At 35.0% G+C, this 21690-nt stretch overlaps 1 protein-coding gene across 1 annotated transcript in view; it reads right to left on the bottom strand.

Moving 5' to 3' along the window:
- The window catches only part of LOC129004948 (uncharacterized), a 52265-nt gene extending 30813 nt beyond the window's left edge, over positions 1-21452 (bottom strand). Inside the window, exons 1-2 of the mRNA XM_054433672.1 lie at positions 21251-21452; positions 1273-1306 (exon numbers count right to left, since the gene is read on the bottom strand). Of these exons, the coding sequence (XP_054289647.1) occupies positions 1273-1306; positions 21251-21367 (151 nt within the window). The 5' untranslated portion in view covers positions 21368-21452. The remainder of the gene's footprint in view (positions 1-1272; positions 1307-21250) is intronic.
- Between the last annotated feature and the right edge of the window lie 238 nt (positions 21453-21690).

Raw genomic sequence — 21690 nt, 5'->3', positions numbered from 1 at the left:
TTAATAAGTCATTCCATAAGTTTGACTTGGTAAAAATCATCGTGTATTTGAGAGAAATTAGTCGTTTTGATCAGCGCAATCTGTTGGTGGCCCACATCATCTTCGACGAATTTAATTAAAACTGGCGCAAATTTGAACATAGGGATGGAATGTCTAGTTGTAAATCTAAGGTACATGCTTCTCTATTTTCACCCCACACTGTAAATAAAACATGTGATTGTAATTTCTTCTATGTTTTGATTTACTGTTTATATTTCGTTGTTATTTCGTCACCAGTCGGTAACCCATAAAGCCCATGTTAATTTTTTTTTATTTCAAATTCATTTTTGTACTTATATTTCAGCCTATTAGCGAATTTCCCTATAGGGAAGTAGCTATTACCGTAGGTGGCACGGTAAGACCTAGACCCGGGACCGATTTGCTTTTTAATTTTGATGTCCCCAGAGGCCAAAAACACCATTTGTTCAAATTTTTATATATGTATATATATATAGACTTATATATATATATATATATACGTCCGTGAACGCGATAACTTGAGTAATTTTTGTCCGATTTTGATGAAATTTGGTTTAAAGGTGTAAAGCGGGATAAACTTGAATGAGTTCGCGAACCAGCACGATTGGACCATGGGAACGGGGCTTTACGGGGGGTTTTATAGGGTAAAAATTGGTTTTTCTCACTTTTGACCCTCAAAACACAAAATTTCCCGATTTCTCTTTAGACCTTTTTAAAGAGCTTAAAAAAACAAATAGTTAAGTATGTAAAAGTATTTTTGTTCAATTATTAGTAACGGAGAAAATTAAAAAAATTGTAAATTTAAAATTCCCATGTTATTCTTATGGAGAATATTGTCAAATGTTGTAGTTTGCTTGTTTATGGATATATTTTGATCAGACTTGGCAAATTTATTTATTTTGTACTAAGCTATCAATATTTTACTCAAAAACACACTTTATTAGTTCCTTGTAGCAGCAAACCTAGGTACTCGTTAAACCTAAAGTTATTAAAATATATTTTACTGAAAATCAATTCAGACAAATGGAAATTCGCTTAGTCGGCAGGTTTGCTGCGGCGGGGGTATTTTAATTTTTAAAGAGACTCTGCACATTTAAAGAAAAATATCTTTCTAACAGTGTGCAGAGATTTTCCCTGCGATGAACATGAGCTGAGAAAAAAGGTTTTAAAGAAACATGCTTGCCTATTAATAAATAGATGCCTATGTATTAACAATGTGTGTTCAGAAATTATAAATAACAGATAAATACTCACACACAACTTGGTCTTTCGTTAAGCTGAGCTCATCCTAGAACAAAGGAAGACGATGTAAATATTCGTACGGTTACACTGAGTTTATAATTTCTAGAATACAAAGGCGTACATTCTTGTTTAGCTCTAAAAATTTAAACAATAATTACTAAACATCAAAGACAACATCTTCTACGCACAATAACCAAACTTCAAAGGCGCTTGCAATACCTTAGCTATGCTCTGGCAGGTAATTTCACGGCGCTATTTCCAAAAACAAAGATGTTTTCTGTTTTTATATGTAATATTATTTAATGGCTTGGGTTATACTGTAAGAGAATTCAATGAAGCATACTTAGCTGTAGATATTTCCTGTGTATATTATATCCCATAAATAGTAAGTGTGGTTAGTAAGCATATACAATTTTAGTTGGTACTAGCTGTGTACCCGTTCTACGCACGGGGATCTTATAATATTCAGTTGAAACCTTCTTATATAACGAACAGCAGTTGGTTTGCATATTTTAAGATATGCTGGCCAAACTATTATACATAGCTTCATTTTATGTTGTTTTTTGTTGTTCCGGATCGGTATGACAATCAATAAAAGGTTAAATTACCTCTGTGTCTGCCGGTCGATCCTATAACGGTAGGCTTACTTTTATTTTTACTATCTGATCTCGTTTGCATGGCTCAATCACGTCCTGGTTGAAGTTCGTTCGCTACGCTCACTCACCTGTATGTTGGAGCTCGTTCGCTGCGCTCACTTTCCTTCAGGTTAGCTCGTTCGCTACGCTCACTTGCCTTCAGGTTAGCTCGTTCGCTACGCTCACTCGCCTCCAGGTTGCAAATTAGCTGTTGTCATAAATGTAAAAGAAATAATAGTGCTAGTGCTGCACCCTGTTGGTAATCCTTGTAACTTTAATGCTATTGAACATCACAGAACAGAACCAACTTGTTTAATTGAAACAGCTGTTAAGATTCAATAATTTCATTTCTCATAAGGTTAACATGGGCTTCCAGAAATTCCACGTCAAAAATCGACAAAAACTTGATTTTCAAGGGTTTACTGTTAAATATCTAACTGTCTCATATTCGATGAAATACGTCTAAAACCATCTCATATATGTATAGTATTTGGAAAATAAGTTTCAGGCGGGACAGTGCTATAGTTATTGAGGAGTAGTTGTAATAAAGTGCGTATTTTAGCGTTACCAAGAGAATGACAGATAGACAGACAGACAGACAGACAGACAGACAGACAGAAATTGAGATAAGGTTTGATTCGGTTTCTCTGACCTATGAAATGTAAAAATAACCAAAAAGTTCATTATTCTAAGCAATGTACAGACAAAACTCTAATTTTATTTATATAGAAGATTCACACAGATAACACCTGAGGTTATTATACTAATAGAATAAAGTGAAAGATTGATCGAATGATTGTTTCGTAAAATTGATTGAGCACTTGAGTAAACAAAACAACTAATCTCAAAACATATCAACAATTAATTAGTTTAAAACACATGTGCCAATAAAACACCGGCTGGTACATCCCACCTTCTTCTAAGAGCTGGATGCAAGTTTTACGGTTTTTTGTGTGTGTTTTTATTTTATTTCTTTTTTTTAGAACCGTCCTGCTGATCTGTTTTGGAGGCAAAAGTCTGTCAATCTATTTACATTTGTAGGGTCTGGCCTGATATACAGTTGACTGAAGCCGCCAAAACATCCTACGTAATGTGTTCATAAATAAACAAAAATTGTTAGTTTGGTTGCATATCCATAACACTAAAACGTTTTCCTTACGTTTCGTTATGTGTATGCATACTGTTTTCTTAACAGCATTATTTTAATCATATTTAAAGCTATAAATAGATCCACGTTATCATTATGTAAAAATATTTTTTTTAAGTCTGAAAAGATTTCCATAAAAATGTTTCACTTGTGAAACAGACTACAAAGGACATTTTGATGGCTTACCATTTCTGTTTCAACGAAGAGATACTACAGTAAACAACCGATTCACCACGTACGGTACACTGTGACTATTTCGGAGTGTGTCTCTCCACGACTGTCGGAATAACCCTGAGATCCTCCACAAATACTGGTTTGGATTCTGATTCAACTGTGATTCAATTCCATTCACAGTCCATTAGTGGCATATTATTGTGCCTTATAATTTCTGTTAATTTTGAATCCGAATATATAACTAGACTCAATTTAAAATCGATTCGATGTGTTGTTTGAGAACATCAATGCTTATTTCGTACAGAATTTCTTGTTTGAACTTAACTTTATATACAATTTTGCAGATTGCTTTTGAATGTAGTATGTATTTAGGCAAGTCAACTTGAGCTATTAAAGTGGTAAGAGAACTTATGTTTAATAACTATGTATTAGACTGCAACTATGATATTTTTAAATCATACCTTGAGTACCTATATTTATTTATATAGCATTACAATTTAATTTTTAGCTGAAAATAACTGAATTCGGTCGTGTTGATTTCTTTTGCTTACATTCTGGTTTGCTTGCTCCATTAATGTATTACAATTCTAATGGGTATATGTATATAAGTAACGTTTTATATTGAAGAGGGAAAAATAATCAATAGCCTACGTGTTTTAGGGAGTTTCCCTACAGGGAAGTAGCTATTACCGTAGGTGACACTGTATGACCTAGGACCGGGCCCGATTTGTTTTTTATTTTGATGTCTCCAGAGGCAAAAAAAATCAGTTTAAAAAGCTAAGTATATAGATTTATATCTATATATGTGTGTGTGCCCATGAACGCGATAACTTTGAGTAATCTTTTTCCGATTTTGATTAAATTTGGTTTGAAGGTGTAAATGCGGGATAAACTTGGATGAGTTCACGAACCAGCCTGATCGGACCATGGGAACGGGGTTTTATTGGGTAGAAATTGGGTTTTCTCATTTATGACACCTAAAGCATAGAATATCCCTTTTTTCTTTAAGCCATTTTAAAGAACAATCAATCAAATAATTTAGGATATTATACTATATTCCTTATAGGGAAGTAGCTATTACCACTGTAGGTGGCACGGTAAAACCTACACACGGGACCAATATACTTTTTTCATTCCGATGTTCCTAGAGGCCAAAAACACTATTCGTTCATCTTACTAATATTATAAATCTGAAAGTTTGTGAGTTTGTGTGTGTGTTTGTTGCTCAATCACGCATAAAGTACTGGACGGATTGGGCTGAAATTTGGCATGATGATAGCTCACATTCCCGATTAACATTAAAGCATATTCTTATCTCAAAAACCCTTTCGGGCTCCGCCCCAGTGGCTCTTTAGTTCCCCATGTTAATCTTATGATTTTTCATATTTAAAAGGAACTAGTTAACCGCCCGTGCTCCGCCACGGGAATATTGTCAGCAATAAAATAAATAATAATTAACAAATACTGTTTATCTTTGTATTTTATTTAGGGGTTGTTTAATTTTTTACATGAAATAGAACTGATAGTTTGCCTGTATAAACTATTTTATGTTAATCAAACCAATATATGATTTTAACCAAATGAATGTTTATCTAATAAGCAGCTATTTATGCTATTTAGATAATTTGCTCAAGTATATTCCTATATTCGTCGTTTTTTTCCCATTACATTTGTTGTATGGAATAAAGATAGTCACTTAGCCTACATGTAAATCACGCATCAGCAGTTGGTCGCATTTCACGAATCTTTGACCCATACTGTGAGTAAAAGCTGTGTTTACGTCGTATATATAAAGTTGGGCATACTTTGTTCAATGTTAGAGGGTATTAACGGTCCAATTTGATGGAAAAGAAGTCGTGGATTTTAAAACTATCTAGACTACCACTACCAGAAAGATGTTGATTCAAGTGAGACTTGGAACTGGCCATTTCAAATGCAGATTTGTACCTATTATATTTTACTCAAATAGCTTTTTGTCTCTTTTGACCCTTAATACTTTTTTTATAGTCGCTGTTGATAAGATTTTCCATAAACTTAAAATGCTGATAAGGAGTTCATTTTACCTTCCCCTTGTGACAACACAAGGAAAAAATATTTGTGTCCCAGTTAGTCTGTTCTGACTCAAAATTCATAGATTTGCAGTACTAACAAATCCAATCTAACGACCCCAATTCAAAAAAATTGGTATTTTTTAGAAGGGACTTCCAGAGCACATTTAACACCATCACTGCTCTTTACCTTTTTAGTTTGATGGTTCTCTAGATGTTTTTTTTCGTTCTGTATGTCTCTTTACGCCCGGTTAATGATTACCTTTTCTTTTTATTTTTGTACTTTTCACATCCTGGGGTTAATGATAAACGCTATAATGACCCGAGTCAACATTGCCATTAAACATCAAGTCAGATACTTCTTCGCCAGACCGAAATCGTAAGTCACAGTTTCTCAAGCAACTTCCCTGTGTACTTGAAAAAAAATTCACTGATAAATTGTAGTTTCCAAATATCCCAGCGTACTCGCCATCTCGAGAAGGTAAAATTTGGACGTCGAACACTAATCTTGAGTAAGATTAATCACTTACGATAAAATGTTTGTATGTTTACCAATCATTAGCAATTATCTGTACAACTTGCAAGCGGATTTCCCTATGATTGTTCAGGTGGCTATAGAGAATAAATTTTATTGATCAAAACGATAAGTTTCCGTCCCCTACTATGGGTATTATTTCACATTCCATACTCAAACTTAAACTCAATTACCACTTTCCTTCAGATCACTTTGCAGGAAAACTAAAACATTTTTGTGTCCCAGTTAGTCTGTTCTGACTCGAAATTCATAGATCTGAAGTAGTGACAAATCCAATCCAACGGCCCCAATTCAAATGAGTTGGCATTTTTTGTAGGGACTTCCAGAGCACATTTAACACCAACACTGCTCTTTACCTTTTTAGTTCGATGGTTCTCTACATTTTTTTTCGTTCGGTATGTCTCTTTACGCCCGGTTAATGATTACCTTTTCTTTTTCTTTTTGTACTTTTCACACCCTGGGGTTAATGATAAAGTTTTATAACGCTTATAATGACCCAAGTCAACATTGCCATTAAACATCAAGTCACATACTTCTTCGCCAGAACCGAATGGTAAGTCACAGTTTCTCAAGCAACTTCCCTGTGTACTTGAAAAAAAATGCACTGATATATTGTAGTTCCACGTATCCCAGCGTACTCGCCATCTCGAGAAGGTAAAGTTTGGTACCACTGAACGTCTAACACTGATCTTAAGTAAGATTCGTCACCTACTATAAAATGTTTGTATGTTTCCCACTCATTAGCAATTATACAGGGTGAGTTTTAATTGTCCCCCCCCCCCAACTTTTTTCTACATTTTTTCAAATATCAATCCCAGACCACTTCCAAACATTGTTGTGTAGTAAGTACTTCATTTTGACAAGGTGGTCATTTCCGGCCGCCATCTTGGATCCGCCATATTGGATGCAAAATTTTTTTTTCAAATGTAAAGGTGGGGTTGTGACCCATTATTTCGAACTACATTTTTACCCTGATTACAATGCCGCAAACCGTTTTTAAAAATCTTGATTCATTTTAAAGTTATGAGAGCTTTTTAAAACTTTATTATTAGCCCATTTTAACATTGTGCATTTACAAACTAAGACCATAATCTCAAAATAGTGCTAGATAAAGATAAGTATACACTACCAGTAATTGTCCACCTATTTTCACTTGGTTATGACTGATGTATTTTTTTCGGCCGCCATCTTGGATCCGCCATTTTGAAATGTGATAAATTATTTTAAATATGAAGGGGGTGTTGTGACCCATCATTTCGAGCTACTTTTTTAAGCTGATCTTAATTCCATGATCCGTTTTTCATTTTAATTTTTTGATTTTGAAATATTGACATTTTTAACAAAAAAATTGCAATATTTCATAAATAAAACTTGATAACAAAAAATGGATTGCGGCATTGAGTTAAGCTTAAAAAAGTAGTTCGAAATGATGGGTCACAACACCCCCTTCATATTTAAAATAATTTATCACATTTCAAAATGGCGGATCCAAGATGGCGGCCGAAAAAAATACATCAGTCATAACCAAGTGAAAATAGGTGGACAATTACTGGTATAGTATACTTATCTTTATCTAGCACTATTTTGAGATTATGGTCTTAGTTTGTAAATGCACAATGTTAAAATGGGCTAATAATAAAGTTTTAAAAAGCCCTCATAACTTTAAAATGAATCAAGATTTTTAAAAACGGTTTGCGGCATTGTAATCAGGGTAAAAATGTAGTTCGAAATAATGGGTCACAACCCCACCTTTACATTTGAAAAAAAGATTTTGCATCCAATATGGCGGATCCAAGATGGCGGCCGGAAATGACCACCTTGTCAAAATGAAGTACTTACTACCCAACAATGTTTGGAAGTGGTCTGGGATTGATATTTGAAAAAAATGTAGAAAAAAGTTGGGGGGGGGGACAATTAAAACTCACCCTGTATGTACAACTTGCAAGCGGATTTCTCCATGATTATTCTGGTGGCCGTAGAGAATAAATTATATTGATCAAAACAATAAGTTTCCGTTCCCTACTATGGGTATTATTTCACATTCCATACTCAAACTTAAACTCAATTATCATTTTCCTTCAGATCACTTTGCAGGAAAACTAAAACATTTCAAAAATAAGTTAACAAATACACTTTCCTTGATCAAAATTGTGTGCTTATAAACAGAAACTCCAAGTTTAATAATTGCACACTGAAAGTGAGGTTATAAAAATAATAACAAATGTCTGACAAACATTAAACAGCTGACGAATAATTTATAAAATGTGTATTATATTCTCCAATAAGAATTGTATTGACTCGACCTTTAAAGGGCTGTAAGTCGTAGCCCTTAGAAAAAACGTAAATTCTAAGGAAGTTCGGCAAATCTACACACTATCCCCTTTAATTTGACACATAGATCTTGAGGATCGGTCCAGTAGTTACTGAGAAAACAGTGTTACAACTGTGTATTAAATATACAGGGTGATCAACTCAAGGAGGCCACCATTGGGATATCGGAAACGGTAAGAATTAGAGAAAACTTTAAATGGGGGACATTCCTTTATTTTTTGTGGCAGTTAAAAATATGATTTTATTTTTTCGAAATTCAGCCGCCATTTTCCAAAATGGCGGCCAATTTTAAAATTTCTTATGGAAGACCCTATATTTTATTATGTTTTCGGATAGAACAGGCAATTTAAAAACTTTTTTATTCTTGACATTTTTTCGATAAACCCACACGTTTAGGAGTTACAGCCTATGGAAAAATGACTTCCGGTGTACATTTTACATCATGTAGCTCCTAAACAAGTAGGTTTATAGCGAAAATGCGAAGAGTAAATTAGTCAAAGAAGTCTTAATATTGCATCCACATACCAAAAAGACCATAAAATTCGTTAAAACTATTAATTCTATTATTTCCAAAATGGCGGCCATTTTCCAAAATGGCGGCAAACTTGAAAAGTGGAAAAATGTGTATTTTATGGTCTTTTTGGTATGTGGATGCAATATTAAGACTTCTTTGACTAATTTACTCTTCGCATTTTCGCTATAAACCTACTTGTTTAGGAGCTACATGATGTAAAATGTACACCGGAAGTCATTTTTCCATAGGCTGTAACTCCTAAACGAGTGGGTTTATCGAAAAAATTTCAAGAATAAAAAAGTTTTTACATTGCCTGTTCTATCCGAAAACATGATAAAATATAGGGTCTTCCATTAAAAATTTCAAAGTTGGCCGCCATTTTGGAAAATGGTGGCTGAATTTCGAAAAAATAAAATCATATTTTTAACTGCCACAAAAAATAAAGGAATGTCCCCCATTTAAAGTTTTCTCTAATTCTTACCGTTTCCGATATCCCAATGGTGGCCTCCTTGAGTTGATCACCCTGTATAGATAATGAATCTTAACAGCTGTTTCAATTAAACAAGTTGGTTCTGTTCTATGATGTTCAATAGCATAAAAGTTACAAGGATTACCAACAGGGTGCAGCACTATTTTTTTTTTATATTTATGACAACAGCTAATTTCTAACCTCTTACTAATATCATAAATCTGAAAGTTTGTGAGTTTGTGTGTGTGTTTGTTGCTCAATCACGCATAAACTACTGGACGGATTGGGCTGAAATTTGGCATGATGATAGCTCACATTCCCGATTAACATTAAAGCATATTCTTATCTCAAAAACCCTTTCGGGCTCCGCCCCAGTGGCTCTGTAGTTCCCCATGTTAATCTTATGATTTTTCATATTTAAAAGGAATTAATGAATCTTAACAGCTGTTTATATATATATATATGAAAAATAGAAAAATAGGGCTACTATATTTAAATAAAGATTAAACATTAATAAACAAAAAAATTATGTATTAAATATATTTACTATATATTTTAATAAATAATTTTACTTGGGTACTAAGTTTGTTAAAAAACACTATTCGTTCATATTTTTATATATGTGCGTGTATATATATAAATGTATATTATATATGTCCTTGAACGCGATAACTTGAGTAATTTTTGTCCGCTTTTGAATTTTGGCTTGAAGGTGTAGGATGGGATACGTTTGAATGAGTTTGCGAACCAGCATGCTCAGACTTAAGGGAACGGGGTTTTATTGGGTAAAAATTGGGTTTTCTAATTTTTGACCCCCAAAACATAGAATTTCCCTATTTTCCTTTAAGCCATTTTAAAGAGCAATAAAACAAATTATTTAGCACTAGAGAACCCGTGCGGCTCAATGAGCCGAATAGTATGAAACATAACTCAGAGGAAAACGTTATGCTTAAATTCGAGTAATTCTAGTTATATCTTAGAGATGTTTAAATATTTGTTAGAAACTAATTTTAAATATCTCTATGGATTATTACTTCAATGAATTTCTAGAAGTAAATTTACTTATTCAATTTATTTCATGGGAATCTTCTGAATGCAGTGGATATATTATTGTGGACCTGCTGGCCTTCAATCTTGAACAGTTAGGGACCACGTTGATAGGGTCGTACGTCTTCGTTGGCAACAAACTACAGTATACAGGATGAATAAGACCACCCGTGCACATTGCACATACTTTAACAGGATATACGGCCGCCTGTTTTTTAACTCACACGCTCACTGATCATGTATACAAAATGTTTACCCACTTTTAAAATAGCTAGTGATCTGAAATCTTTTATGAAGGTCTGTCTCGATTCCAAATTTTAATTAATTAAAATTGCGTCTCTTTATGTGAAATATTTGGTACTATTTTGAATAATATATTTTTCCCTCTCAAAATTCCGATATCTCTTTACTATGAGTAAAATGCTTCTTTTCATATGAGCTAAGCTTTGATTTGATATCCGATATTAAAATAATATCGCAATAAAATAACAAGGATTTTTTTAAAAAACATTTACGTAGTCAAAATTAAAGATTTTCAAAATACCATCATTATGTCAGTCAAACAGCATATCATTGTATAACGTAACCGCCCTTGGCTCGATGATGGGAAAGTGTCTCGTGGGACAGGAAGTTATCCGAGAATGTTTTCTGCGTTAAAAGCCAATGATAACTTGCCAGCTACTGTAAAGAAAGTAAGAAAGAATAAAAAGATTTTTCCTAAGAACTTTTATTCAACTTCCAACTAACTTAACAACTCACTCAAAATAAGTCAACAATATAGTAACCCCCGGTAACCATAGTCATGTGAGTGAACATACAAATAATTACTAAATCACACGCCATTCCATTAAATCCTCTCTCCCATGATAAAATGTTAAAACTGATACCGCAATGTAGGTTTATCTTCACTTCCGGTCCTAGTAAAATACCGTCCATTAACTTTTCTACCTTTTTCCCATTCCATTCTATTTTATTTTTTCTTTCCATTAGAAGTTTCTGTTTTTTCGCTCTCTTTTTCGTTCGACAACCGTCCCAAGAATCATAAATGTTGATATATGATTGTCTACAAGTCGGGATAAGAAACCTCCTGTTTCTTCTTAAACGATTTCCATTAGACTTCACCATGTATTCCCTATCATTGGAACCTCTATCTACTAGGCCGTAATGCTCGTCAAGCATGACGTCACGATAGAAGACGGCAATGTCGTAATTAATGTTATATTTTTGTTTTCGATTAAAGATTAAAACAAGCAGCTGATCACAAACGGCAAACATTACGTCATTGCCGTCTTCTATCGTGACGTAATGCTAGCTTGCCCATTAGACTGAGATAAGTGATGACTTGAGTTGAGGTCTCTATAGCAAAACCCAATTCTTTTGCAAACGCTCTCATATCTGAAGAGACTAAAGCAGTGCCATTATCAGACCTTACAACAAGTGGAATCACATGTCTGGAAAATATTGACCAATTTAAGCTTGTTTTATAGCAACCGAATTTACACTGGCTAATGACAATAATTCAAGATATTTTGAAAAGTAGTCTTGCATTAAAATATATACTTTTTGATTATATACGAATGAATCCGTCACAACAACTCCCCAGGGTTAGTTGGGAAAAATAGACGTGACCAATGGTTTGGCAGGATTAACCCGATTCCCCAAGCAACTAGAGCAGTTCTCAATCGTTCTTCAAAGATAGTCCGGGCCACCAAACTGTGTCCCTTGAACGAGCCAGACACTTATTTACTCCTAGATGTCCACTTTGTATCTGGGATAAAATCTCATTTCTTAAAGGTTATAGAATTAATATCCTTACCATACTCCTTTTAAAATCAGCCCATTAACAAAAGACATATTCCCTTGTTCTCTGAAAAATTCTGTATTCTTTAATTCCGACCACTCGCCTGATTCTATTGCTTTCCTCAACATGTTAGATTAACATCTTCTTTCACACTTTGGCGAATCATTTCTAATCTACTGTCTGAGCTAGGTAATGTAGACAAAACTGAATTTGAAATACCACTTTCCGCAGTTGAAACCGTCTGCAATGGTGCCCTAGACAGTGCATCAGGAACAAAGAATCGTATTCCTGTTTCATATCTCATGTCGTAGGTGTTAGGCCACACAAAGACTTTTGTCCTAAAATTTGGCTAAGGGGCTTGTGATCAGTAAGCAGCTCGCTCAAATGTCTTTCTTAAAATGACAGAGCATAATTTCTCGCAAGCCCAAGTTAAGGAATGAGCCTCCTTTTCAAAATGAGCGTACCTAGATTTTGTTCTTGTCATAGTTCTTTATGCATATTGTATTTGCTTCCATTAGCCATACACAATCGATTCTTAAGTGGCTCCAAGTCCGAATTTTTATGCATCTGCACACAATCTAGTTTTCCTCTCAGGATTATGTATGCGGCCTCATGTCTGCCAATTGAGTGGAGTGAGCTTCGATATAAACAATAAATAACCTTATTTACTAATAGGCTACAATTTGTTATAAACAATGTTATAGATTACAACATAAAACATGAGTCCCATGAAATGTTATTGATCAATAAACCTCATGATTTTAACCCATCTTTTAAAGCAATGATTTGCTTCTCTAATTTATGCTTTTGACTCTCTCTGTAGAAAATGGCTCAATAAGCAAGCCTTGGATTGTTCTAACTCTTAACAATGCTACGTAAGTAAAAATAAAATTCTGACTTTCCTAAGTCCACCACAGCCTATGATCTACAGTACATTCTTGACAGCAATGAACCGAAATCGATAGACAAGATTTTTTTGATATTGCCTTTGAGAACATTTTACAACACACTGGGGGATATGCAACAAACAACCCGTTGTACAATGTGGTTCCAATTTAATTTTCAAAAAATAAATGTGTGGGTAATTGTACTAAAATGCAAATGTGGAAATCTTCTAGATAATTTTCTGTTTCGGTAAATTTGTATATGAAGCTACCGTACCTATGATACCATTACATATGCCTATAGTAGTCTAAGATTACTTTGAAGTATCACATGATACTTTTGAAATGAAAATGTGTTTGTTAAGGCCTTGGCATATAAATTACAGCATGAATAAATCGAATTCATTCATAATAAGCTACAAACAAGTTATTAGAACCAATATATAATACGTTTCTGTATTTGGCCACGCCATTTAATTTGTGTTGTTGAGCCTGCTCTGTGTTAGTGTAATGACTATTAGATTGGATTGTAGTAAATTTCTAACCTGACATAAAAATGTCAACATGAGGTTTTGTTTGGCAGTAACAATTCTTCTAATTACGAGAAAGTAGAAGGAATATCATATCAGAGGGGTAAGCTTAGTTATGACTGGACTGAAATCAAGAGATTCAGTACGTACAGGCCAAGCATTCAAGTCTAATATGCCTATTTATTTATTTATTTATAAACGGTTGTTCCATTTTTTACAAGAAAAACACAATGGTCTTATGGTAAGAAGAAGCAGAGGGAAAACATAATGTCTTTGCGATTATCACAGGCTAGTACAAAAGTAGTGAAAAAACTGGAAAACAAGACTTAAATAACAAGACATAAAAGATAAACAACAACTATAAATAACAAACTATGAATAACAAACTATAAGTAACAAACTATAAGTAACAAACTATAAATAACAAACTATCTGAACAAGTTAACAAAACAAGAGATTCGAAAAACAAAACCAGTATAACAACAACAACATAGAACAATAATGATAACAGTGCAGTAAAACGGAGTAAAACTTTAGTAAAAGAGGCAGAACAATCTTGATGAAAATCAGATAAAACTTGCAGAAAAATAACAATACTATATTATACTCTGTACAAGAACAAGATAACAACAGTAACAACAGGATAGACTATATAAACAAAAGTAGATAAACAATGCAATCAATAGAAAGTTTTGAAACATGCAAAGATTGATGCAGGAGTTCAGGATGGAGTAGGACAAAGGTAGGAGGTAGCATTTCCCTCAGCAAACCGATGCCAACACACGCACAACCCCCGGTACTACAACAACTACTACAACTAGCCTACGTATAGTTATCGTAACTGTACTTCTGTACAGGCCTAGGTAATCACTGTATTTACATAGGATAGTCAACTGTTTTCAATATTTTATATTACAGAATTCCTGCTTTATAAATGAAGGTTCTATTTTCAATAACGAAGATGTTCTTTTACTGTATTTAAACCAATATTTTCTACAAAACTAATACCAATAAGGAAAATTAAAAGAAACAACCTGCTTGGAATAATTCAGTCGACTTACCGTAATTAGGTATGCCAATGCGATGCTACGACAGCCGCGGGTGGCTAGCACGTTAGCACCCGCCGAACCTTTCACATGAGGATTTGCCGCTCTGTTCAACCGGAAATTTTGACAAAACTAAGCGTCACAGAAAAAAAAGCCGAAGACAAACAGTAAAATATATTTAATCATCTACAACTTTGCCGCAGATAAAACTTCTCTGAACAAAAAAAAAACTAAATATTAACTTTAAAACAATACTTTTTGTATGAAATAGTTATTTGTGTAACTAGTGGGCAAAGTGGCACTTTGCTGCACATGAGAGCAATGTTTACGCACGAGCCGCAGGCAAGTGCGGAATGATCTCGAGTGCAGCAAAGGCCTTTTGCACTTGTGTTACAGATTATATTTTTCCTACAGTCACTATAAAGCATTTAAATAATTAGTCTTTCAAACACTATACAACACGTTTTTAGGTTTAGCTGGCAACACAAATAGGTGCCATAGAGAAAGTAGTACCCGAACCGTATCACTCCACTGTTTTTCGTCGACAAAAAATGTACTCCGCGACTTGAGAATATAGTTCCGTATGTTTTTGTAATTTGAAGTGGTTTCCGCACCTAAAAAAATGCTTTAAAGGTATTTTCTTGTTTATTAAGATCGTAGGAATGTTTTAAAAACATGTAAAAGAAAAGTCCAGAAAGTTCAGAAATACCGAAACTATAAACACGAAATGACAGGTTAAATCTTAGTTATAATAGTCAATCAGCTGCTCATAGTATTATTATCTTTAAGTGTTGCCAACCTATTTCCAAGCGTACACCACTGAGCTAAAATTATAACTGGAGGTAGCACTGCCATGGCAGAAGTCTGTCAAAAGCGAGTCGCTGATTTTGTTAGGTTGGTATAGCAGTAAGTTTTCTTACCATAGCAATAACATGGCTTCTTATAACTAGGTTGTATAGCAGTGAGTTTTTTTGTCATAGCAATAACATGGCTTCTTATGGACACCCACCTCACGCAAACATGGCGGCTGGCGACACGCATCTTTGACATTCAGTGCTACCTCCAGTTAGAATTATAGCTCAGTGGCGTACACGGATTACGTGAATAATAGAACCACGCTGTTTTGTGTTGTTTCGTTGGAATCCTGATGTGCGCCAAAGTATAAACCTTACGACAAAGTATAAATATGCAGCAATTAGCAGCTTTATCCTATATATAATACGAGTAAAGTTTGAATACTTGTTAACTCGATCTGGGAATCGGCTCTAACAAAAACGTTTATATTTACGGAATAACTAAGTTCTGTGTCAAAAATAAGTTCTAGACCAGTGGTATAGCCAGGAAAAATCTATTTTCGCCATAATATGAGTACAAACTTTTGAAAATTTAACATGGGCCTTATGAGAAAACATTCCACCATTATTGTCATTTTGTTTACATTTAAAGACATAACGTGACGTTCTGTACCCACGGGCACCTCAGCTTGCGCATGCACATTATGGCCTATTTACAAAAGACAGTACAAAAGAAAAGGAGTCCGATGAATACCATTAAGCGTTGATTAACAATACACCGATTCGCATAATTTCTGGTGGCCTTACTGAATTATTCCAAGCAGATTATTTCGTTTAATTGTTGTTATTAGTTTTGTGGTAAATATTAGTCCGGAGTGTCATGTGGTAACTGTTTATGACGATTAGATTAAGGTATCTACAATCCTAAAATGCTATAAGAAGGGAGGGAAACAGGTCCGCGACGTAGGAAATGGTGAAGGAAGTAGTAAAGGTAAGTAGTCCGGAGTGTGGGAAATGTTTATGACGATTAGATTAAGGTATCTACAATCCTAAAATGCTATGGGAAGGGAGGAAAACAGGTCCGCGGCGTAGGAAGTGGTGAAGGAAGTAGTAAATGCGAGTAGTCCGGAGTGTGGGAACTATTAATGACGATTAGATTAAGGTATCTGTTATCCTAAAATGCTATGGGAAGGGAGGGAAACATGGTCCGCGACGAAGGAAGCGGTGAAGGAAGTAGTAAAGGTGAGTAGTCCGGAGTGTGGGAACTGTTTATGACGATTAGATTAAGGTATCTACAATTCTAAAATGCTATGGGAAGGGAGGGAAACAGGTCCGCGGCGCAGGAAGTGGTGAAGGAAGTAGTAAAGGCGAGTAGTCAAGAGTGTGGGAACTGTTAATAACGATTAGATTAAGGTATCTGCAATCTTAAAATGCAATGGGAAGGGAGGGAAACAGGTCCGCGGCGTAGGAAGTGGCGAAGGAAGTAGTAAAGGCGAGTAGTCCGGAGTGTGGGAACTGTTAACGACGATTAGATTAAGGTATTTACAATCTTAAAATGCTATGGGAAGGTAGGAAAACAGGTCCGAAACGTAGGAAGTGGTAAAGGAAGTAGTCAAGGCGAGCAGTCCGGAGTGTGGGAAATGTTTATAAGGATTAGATTAAGGTATCTGCAATCTTAAAATGCAATGGGAAGGGAGGGAAACAGGTCCGCGACGTAGGAAGAGGTGAATGAAGTAGTAAAGGCGAGCACTGTGGAGTCTGGGAACTGGAAACCAATTGTAACAGTTCGATTTCTGTATCTGAAAGTGAAATACTGAAATGCTATGAGATGGGATGGAAAGATGTCCAAGACATAGGAATTAGTAAATGCTAGCAGTGCGGAGTGTGGGAAATGTTGTTGGCAATTAGATTAATGTATTTAAAATACTAAAATACAAAGGAAAGAGATGACAACATGTCCACGACGTAGGAAGTAGTAAAGTTTAGCATCGCAGAGTGTAGGAACCGTTTGTGGCAGTTAGATTAATGCATCTCTAATACTTAAATGCTATGAGAAGGGAGGGAAACAATAACGTAGGAAATGGTGAAGGAAGTAGTAAAGGCTGGCATCGCAGAGTGGGGGAATGATTTTCCCCGAGCAAAGTTCGGTCTCCAGGTACTGTACTATAAACAGTACAAGGAAGCCAACTTTGTCGGGTGACTGTAAGACAAAATTATTTCCAAGCTCTCTACCTATTTTCAAAATTTGATCTCAATATTGTAAGGTTGTCAAAATACAGACTAAATTTATAACGTCTATACTACTAATTTTTGCTGATTCCGAGGCGATAAATCATTCTTGCATCGGTTCTATGACAAATGACAAACTAAAGATTAGCACAACATTTTGTATCGCTTGTTTAATTTTTATGCCCGTTCTATAATGTTGATTTTAATTATTGTTCTGAATTTGCTTGTTAAAGCAGCTGTTTAAAATAGTTTTTTTTTATTCCTATTTGTATGAATCAATATTATTTGTTATGTACATAAAAAAACATTTAGTCGACATCGGCGCACTCAAACATTTATAACATGAATCATTCTGAGAATCCAGAGAGAAAATATTTTCCGTCAAAGGTAAAACAACATTTAAACATTCATATAATATATATTATTGCTCAGTAATACAACCTAAGAGTAGTAATCAATGATCAATGGTATTAATCGGACTTTTCTCTTTTGTACTGTATTTTGTAAATTGCTAGATAACTGTAGATGGTTTGTCATAATCAAATGTCATTAGCGTTTCTTGATGTAAGCAAAGGCTTTGATAAATTGTGGCATCCTGGACTTTTATTCAAAATTAAACGTTCTCTCCCTCATAACTATTTTATATTGTTGAAATCTTACCTGGAAAACAGACAATTTATAATAAAACACCAAGGAATTTACACCAAGCTATACCAAACAGAGTCAGGTGTACCACAGGGAAGCTTCCTGGGGCCAATTCTATATCTATATATATAAAAGGCAAAGCCCTCACTGACTCACTCACTCATCACTAATTCTCCCACTTCCCATTTACCTAGGAGGCTGAAATTTGGTACACTGATTCTTTAGGCATTAAATAGGAAAACTAAGTTGTTTTTATTCTGATCGGACTCTCGGGCTCCGCCCCAGTGGCTCTGGAGTTTCCCATGTTAACCTTATGAGTACTCATATTTAAATGGAATTAATGAATCTTAACAGCTGTTTCAATTAAACATGTTGGTTCTGTTCTATGATGTTCAATAGCATTAAAGTTACAAGGATTACCAACAGGGTGCAGCACTATTATTTTTTTTAATTTTATGACAACAGCTAATTTGCAACCAAAAGGTGAGTGAGCGTAGCGAACGAACTTCAACCTGGAGGCGAGTTAGCGTAGCGAACGAGCTAACCTGAAGGCAAGTGAGCGCAGCGAACGAGCTCCAACCTAAAAGTGAGTGAGCGTAGCGAACGAACTTCAACCAGGACGTGATTGAGCCATGCGAACAAGCTCACTTATGAAGTTAAACGGGGCGAAGCCCGCGGGTACAGCTAGTCTCATATATATGTCAGACATACCCGAAAATCCAAATTTATTTTTATCCACATTTGCAGACGACACAGCACTCCTTACATCCCATGAATACTCATTTTTAGTTTCTTAAAAACTACAAGATAGCCTAAACAGTCTTTCCACGTGGCTACAAAAATGGAGAATCAAAGTGAATGAAAGCAAGTCTGCACACATAACTTTCACCGCCAGAACAGCTAACTGCCCCCCAGTCCACGCACTTCCGCCTTACCGCGATAAAGTAAAATATTTTGGCATCCACCTCGACAGAAAACTTACCTAGCGAAGCCATATTTGGAACAAACGGCAACATCTAAATTCAAAGTTTCGACAAATAGCCTGGCTCATGAATAAAAATTCAAAACTTTCAATTGAAAATAAATTATTGCTTTACAAGGCTGTCCTCAAACCTATTTGGACATTTTTAATTTCTTTGTGGGGAACAGCTTCAAAATCAAACTTGGATATATTACAAAAATTTCAGTCAAAATTAATAAGAACCGTCCTAAAAACCCCTTGGTTTGTATCCAATGTCACCATTCACAGTGATTGCAAAATGCCATTTGTTACTGAAGAAGTTACGAGCTGCAGTATAAAATACATCTCAAAGCTTGAGTATCATCCGAACCATTTGGCCCTCAACCTCCTAGACAACAGTCAACATGTCTACAGACTAAAAATATAAATTTTTTTAGACCTTCCGACAAGATTTGTACAACAGCTTTGAAATTTATTTTCTTTGCTTTTTTTTGTTAGGGCTAAATCTGTTTAGCTGCTAACTCATGTTTTCCAATTTTTATTTTATTTATATAAATGTCATCATATTTACTTATTGTTTAATTTAAAACAGATTATAAATAAAACTTTGTAAAACAAATAGTCTTTCTTTATTTACGTTTACGTTGTTTTGTTAATTGGTAACCATCATACCAACCCATTAGGTCAATGATAAAAATGTTCGATTAGTTTTAATTTGTTCGGACATTATCATATTGAATTTTTTTTGTAATAACATGCTCACTTTTTGTCAAAATAACCCTGGAATGTTTGGCTTTAATATGTTCAGCCGTTATTGAGTTATTTGATTACATAGTTTGCATAAGCTCCGCTCATTCAATTAGTATATATTACCAGTATATTTAATATTTAGAAAGAGAGCACTGTATTCAAAAGTTCAATTTTGTCACTTAGATTAAACGTCTTTTCTATACAGAATATATATATGTGTGTGTGTGAGTGCGTGCGTGCGTGTGTGTGTGTGTGTTCGTTAGAGCCACGGCCGTCTGGTAGAATTGGCAACGTCGCAAGTAGGGTTGTTTAGTGTCAGACATCTCATAAGATAACATGGCAGACATGTGACATCAGCTCATTAATTCCCACTTTATTGATTTAAATTTAAATTTATGAACATAAATTTATTAAAACATTTAAAATAAAACATACAAAATTGAAAGCCAAAACAATATGAATTGAAAATCTAATATCTGTATATTTAAAGTGGAGTCAATATTTTCATAGTCCAGTAACCAAGCTTTCGTAAATACACAAATGCCATTAGCTGCTTCCAAACAAAACAGTGGTTACAACCCCTACTTGCGACGTTGCCACTTCGAAGGCCGCGGCCTGGAGTTAAATGCGACCGTGGTTAGAACGATAACGCGAGCAAAAATAATTCAATTTTGACGAAGTGCTGAACAAACCTGTAATCCTACGTTTATTCAAACGAGTTCACGGACCAGAATCTTTGGACCATGGGAGCGGGGGTTTACGTAGTAAAAATGGGGTTTTCTAATTTTCCTCTAAAAACACAGAATTTCCTAATTTTTCAATATGTACGTTTTGATTCTAAAACTGACTACTAATGGAAACAGAAAAGTTAGTTCTATCGATGGTCAAAGAGATCTACTCTGCCAGATAATCAAAATTGTTTGCACGTAATATTTTAAACCCGGCTAAAACATTAAAATGGTTATGAAGTATCTACTTCATTGTACTTTTAGTGTTTTCGAAATCATATAAACAACAATTCAGCTTTGGAACATGACAGATTATTTCTCTACTACCTTTCTACCACTTTTCTATAACAACTGTACACAAGACGTTTTATTTATAGAGGAGGTGAACCTTTAACCTGATTAGATAACATCTCTGAACTCAAAACTCTAAAGTTGATTTGACTTGTTTTCGAAAAGTTGAGACACGACCACCTTCTTTCTCTTCTACCTTATTACCACTTTTCCATATTACCATATTGGTGTGCATCCCACTATAATACGGTTTATTTAATATTTTAGAGTTAGCGGAGGTCGTAGCCTCTAACTAGAAAACTTCTTGACTCTAAATTCTTTGAAGAGTTAATTTTACGTCATCGAACTCCCTGTTCAGTTTTAGGACACGGCATATTCTTTCTTATACTTCTCTACCATACTCTTCTCTAGCATATGGAAGTTTTACTTACAAGTTTAGAATTAGCGGAGGACGCCTCTGACCCAGAAGAGGTGACTGATGAGCTACTCTCGCTCCTGGAGACACTCGCCGCTTTCTTGGGTGCAGGGACGGCCAGTTTAGGCGGCATGGTGTGTCAAGGAGAGGCTAGTATAGACAGGAGCTAATGACTAGCCGCTGGCACCGACACCGGGTATGTGACTCTTGCTCAATCTACTCGTATAAATAATGCCCTACAACCAGCTACACGCCGACGAGAATACTATTGCAGAATTGGTACTTAGGTATATTTAGATGGTTGCCTCATTTAAATATACGTTTTAGGGAATTTATTATGAAACTGAAATATCGTAATGACTTCATTGAGAATTTGTGTATGTTTTCTAAACTGAATATATACAAATAGTAGGGTGCCTGTTGAATGAAGTGAGATGACTATGTTTCTTGGTGAGA

The sequence above is a fragment of the Macrosteles quadrilineatus genome, unplaced genomic scaffold (assembly GCF_028750875.1).
Source record: "Macrosteles quadrilineatus isolate MER2022 unplaced genomic scaffold, UCM_ALF_1.0 Scaffold_1__1_contigs__length_201487025, whole genome shotgun sequence".
NCBI classification, from domain to species: Eukaryota; Metazoa; Arthropoda; class Insecta; order Hemiptera; family Cicadellidae; genus Macrosteles; species Macrosteles quadrilineatus.
The sequence above is the reverse complement of the archived record's forward strand: the minus strand, read 5'-3'. Positions and strand labels throughout refer to the sequence as shown.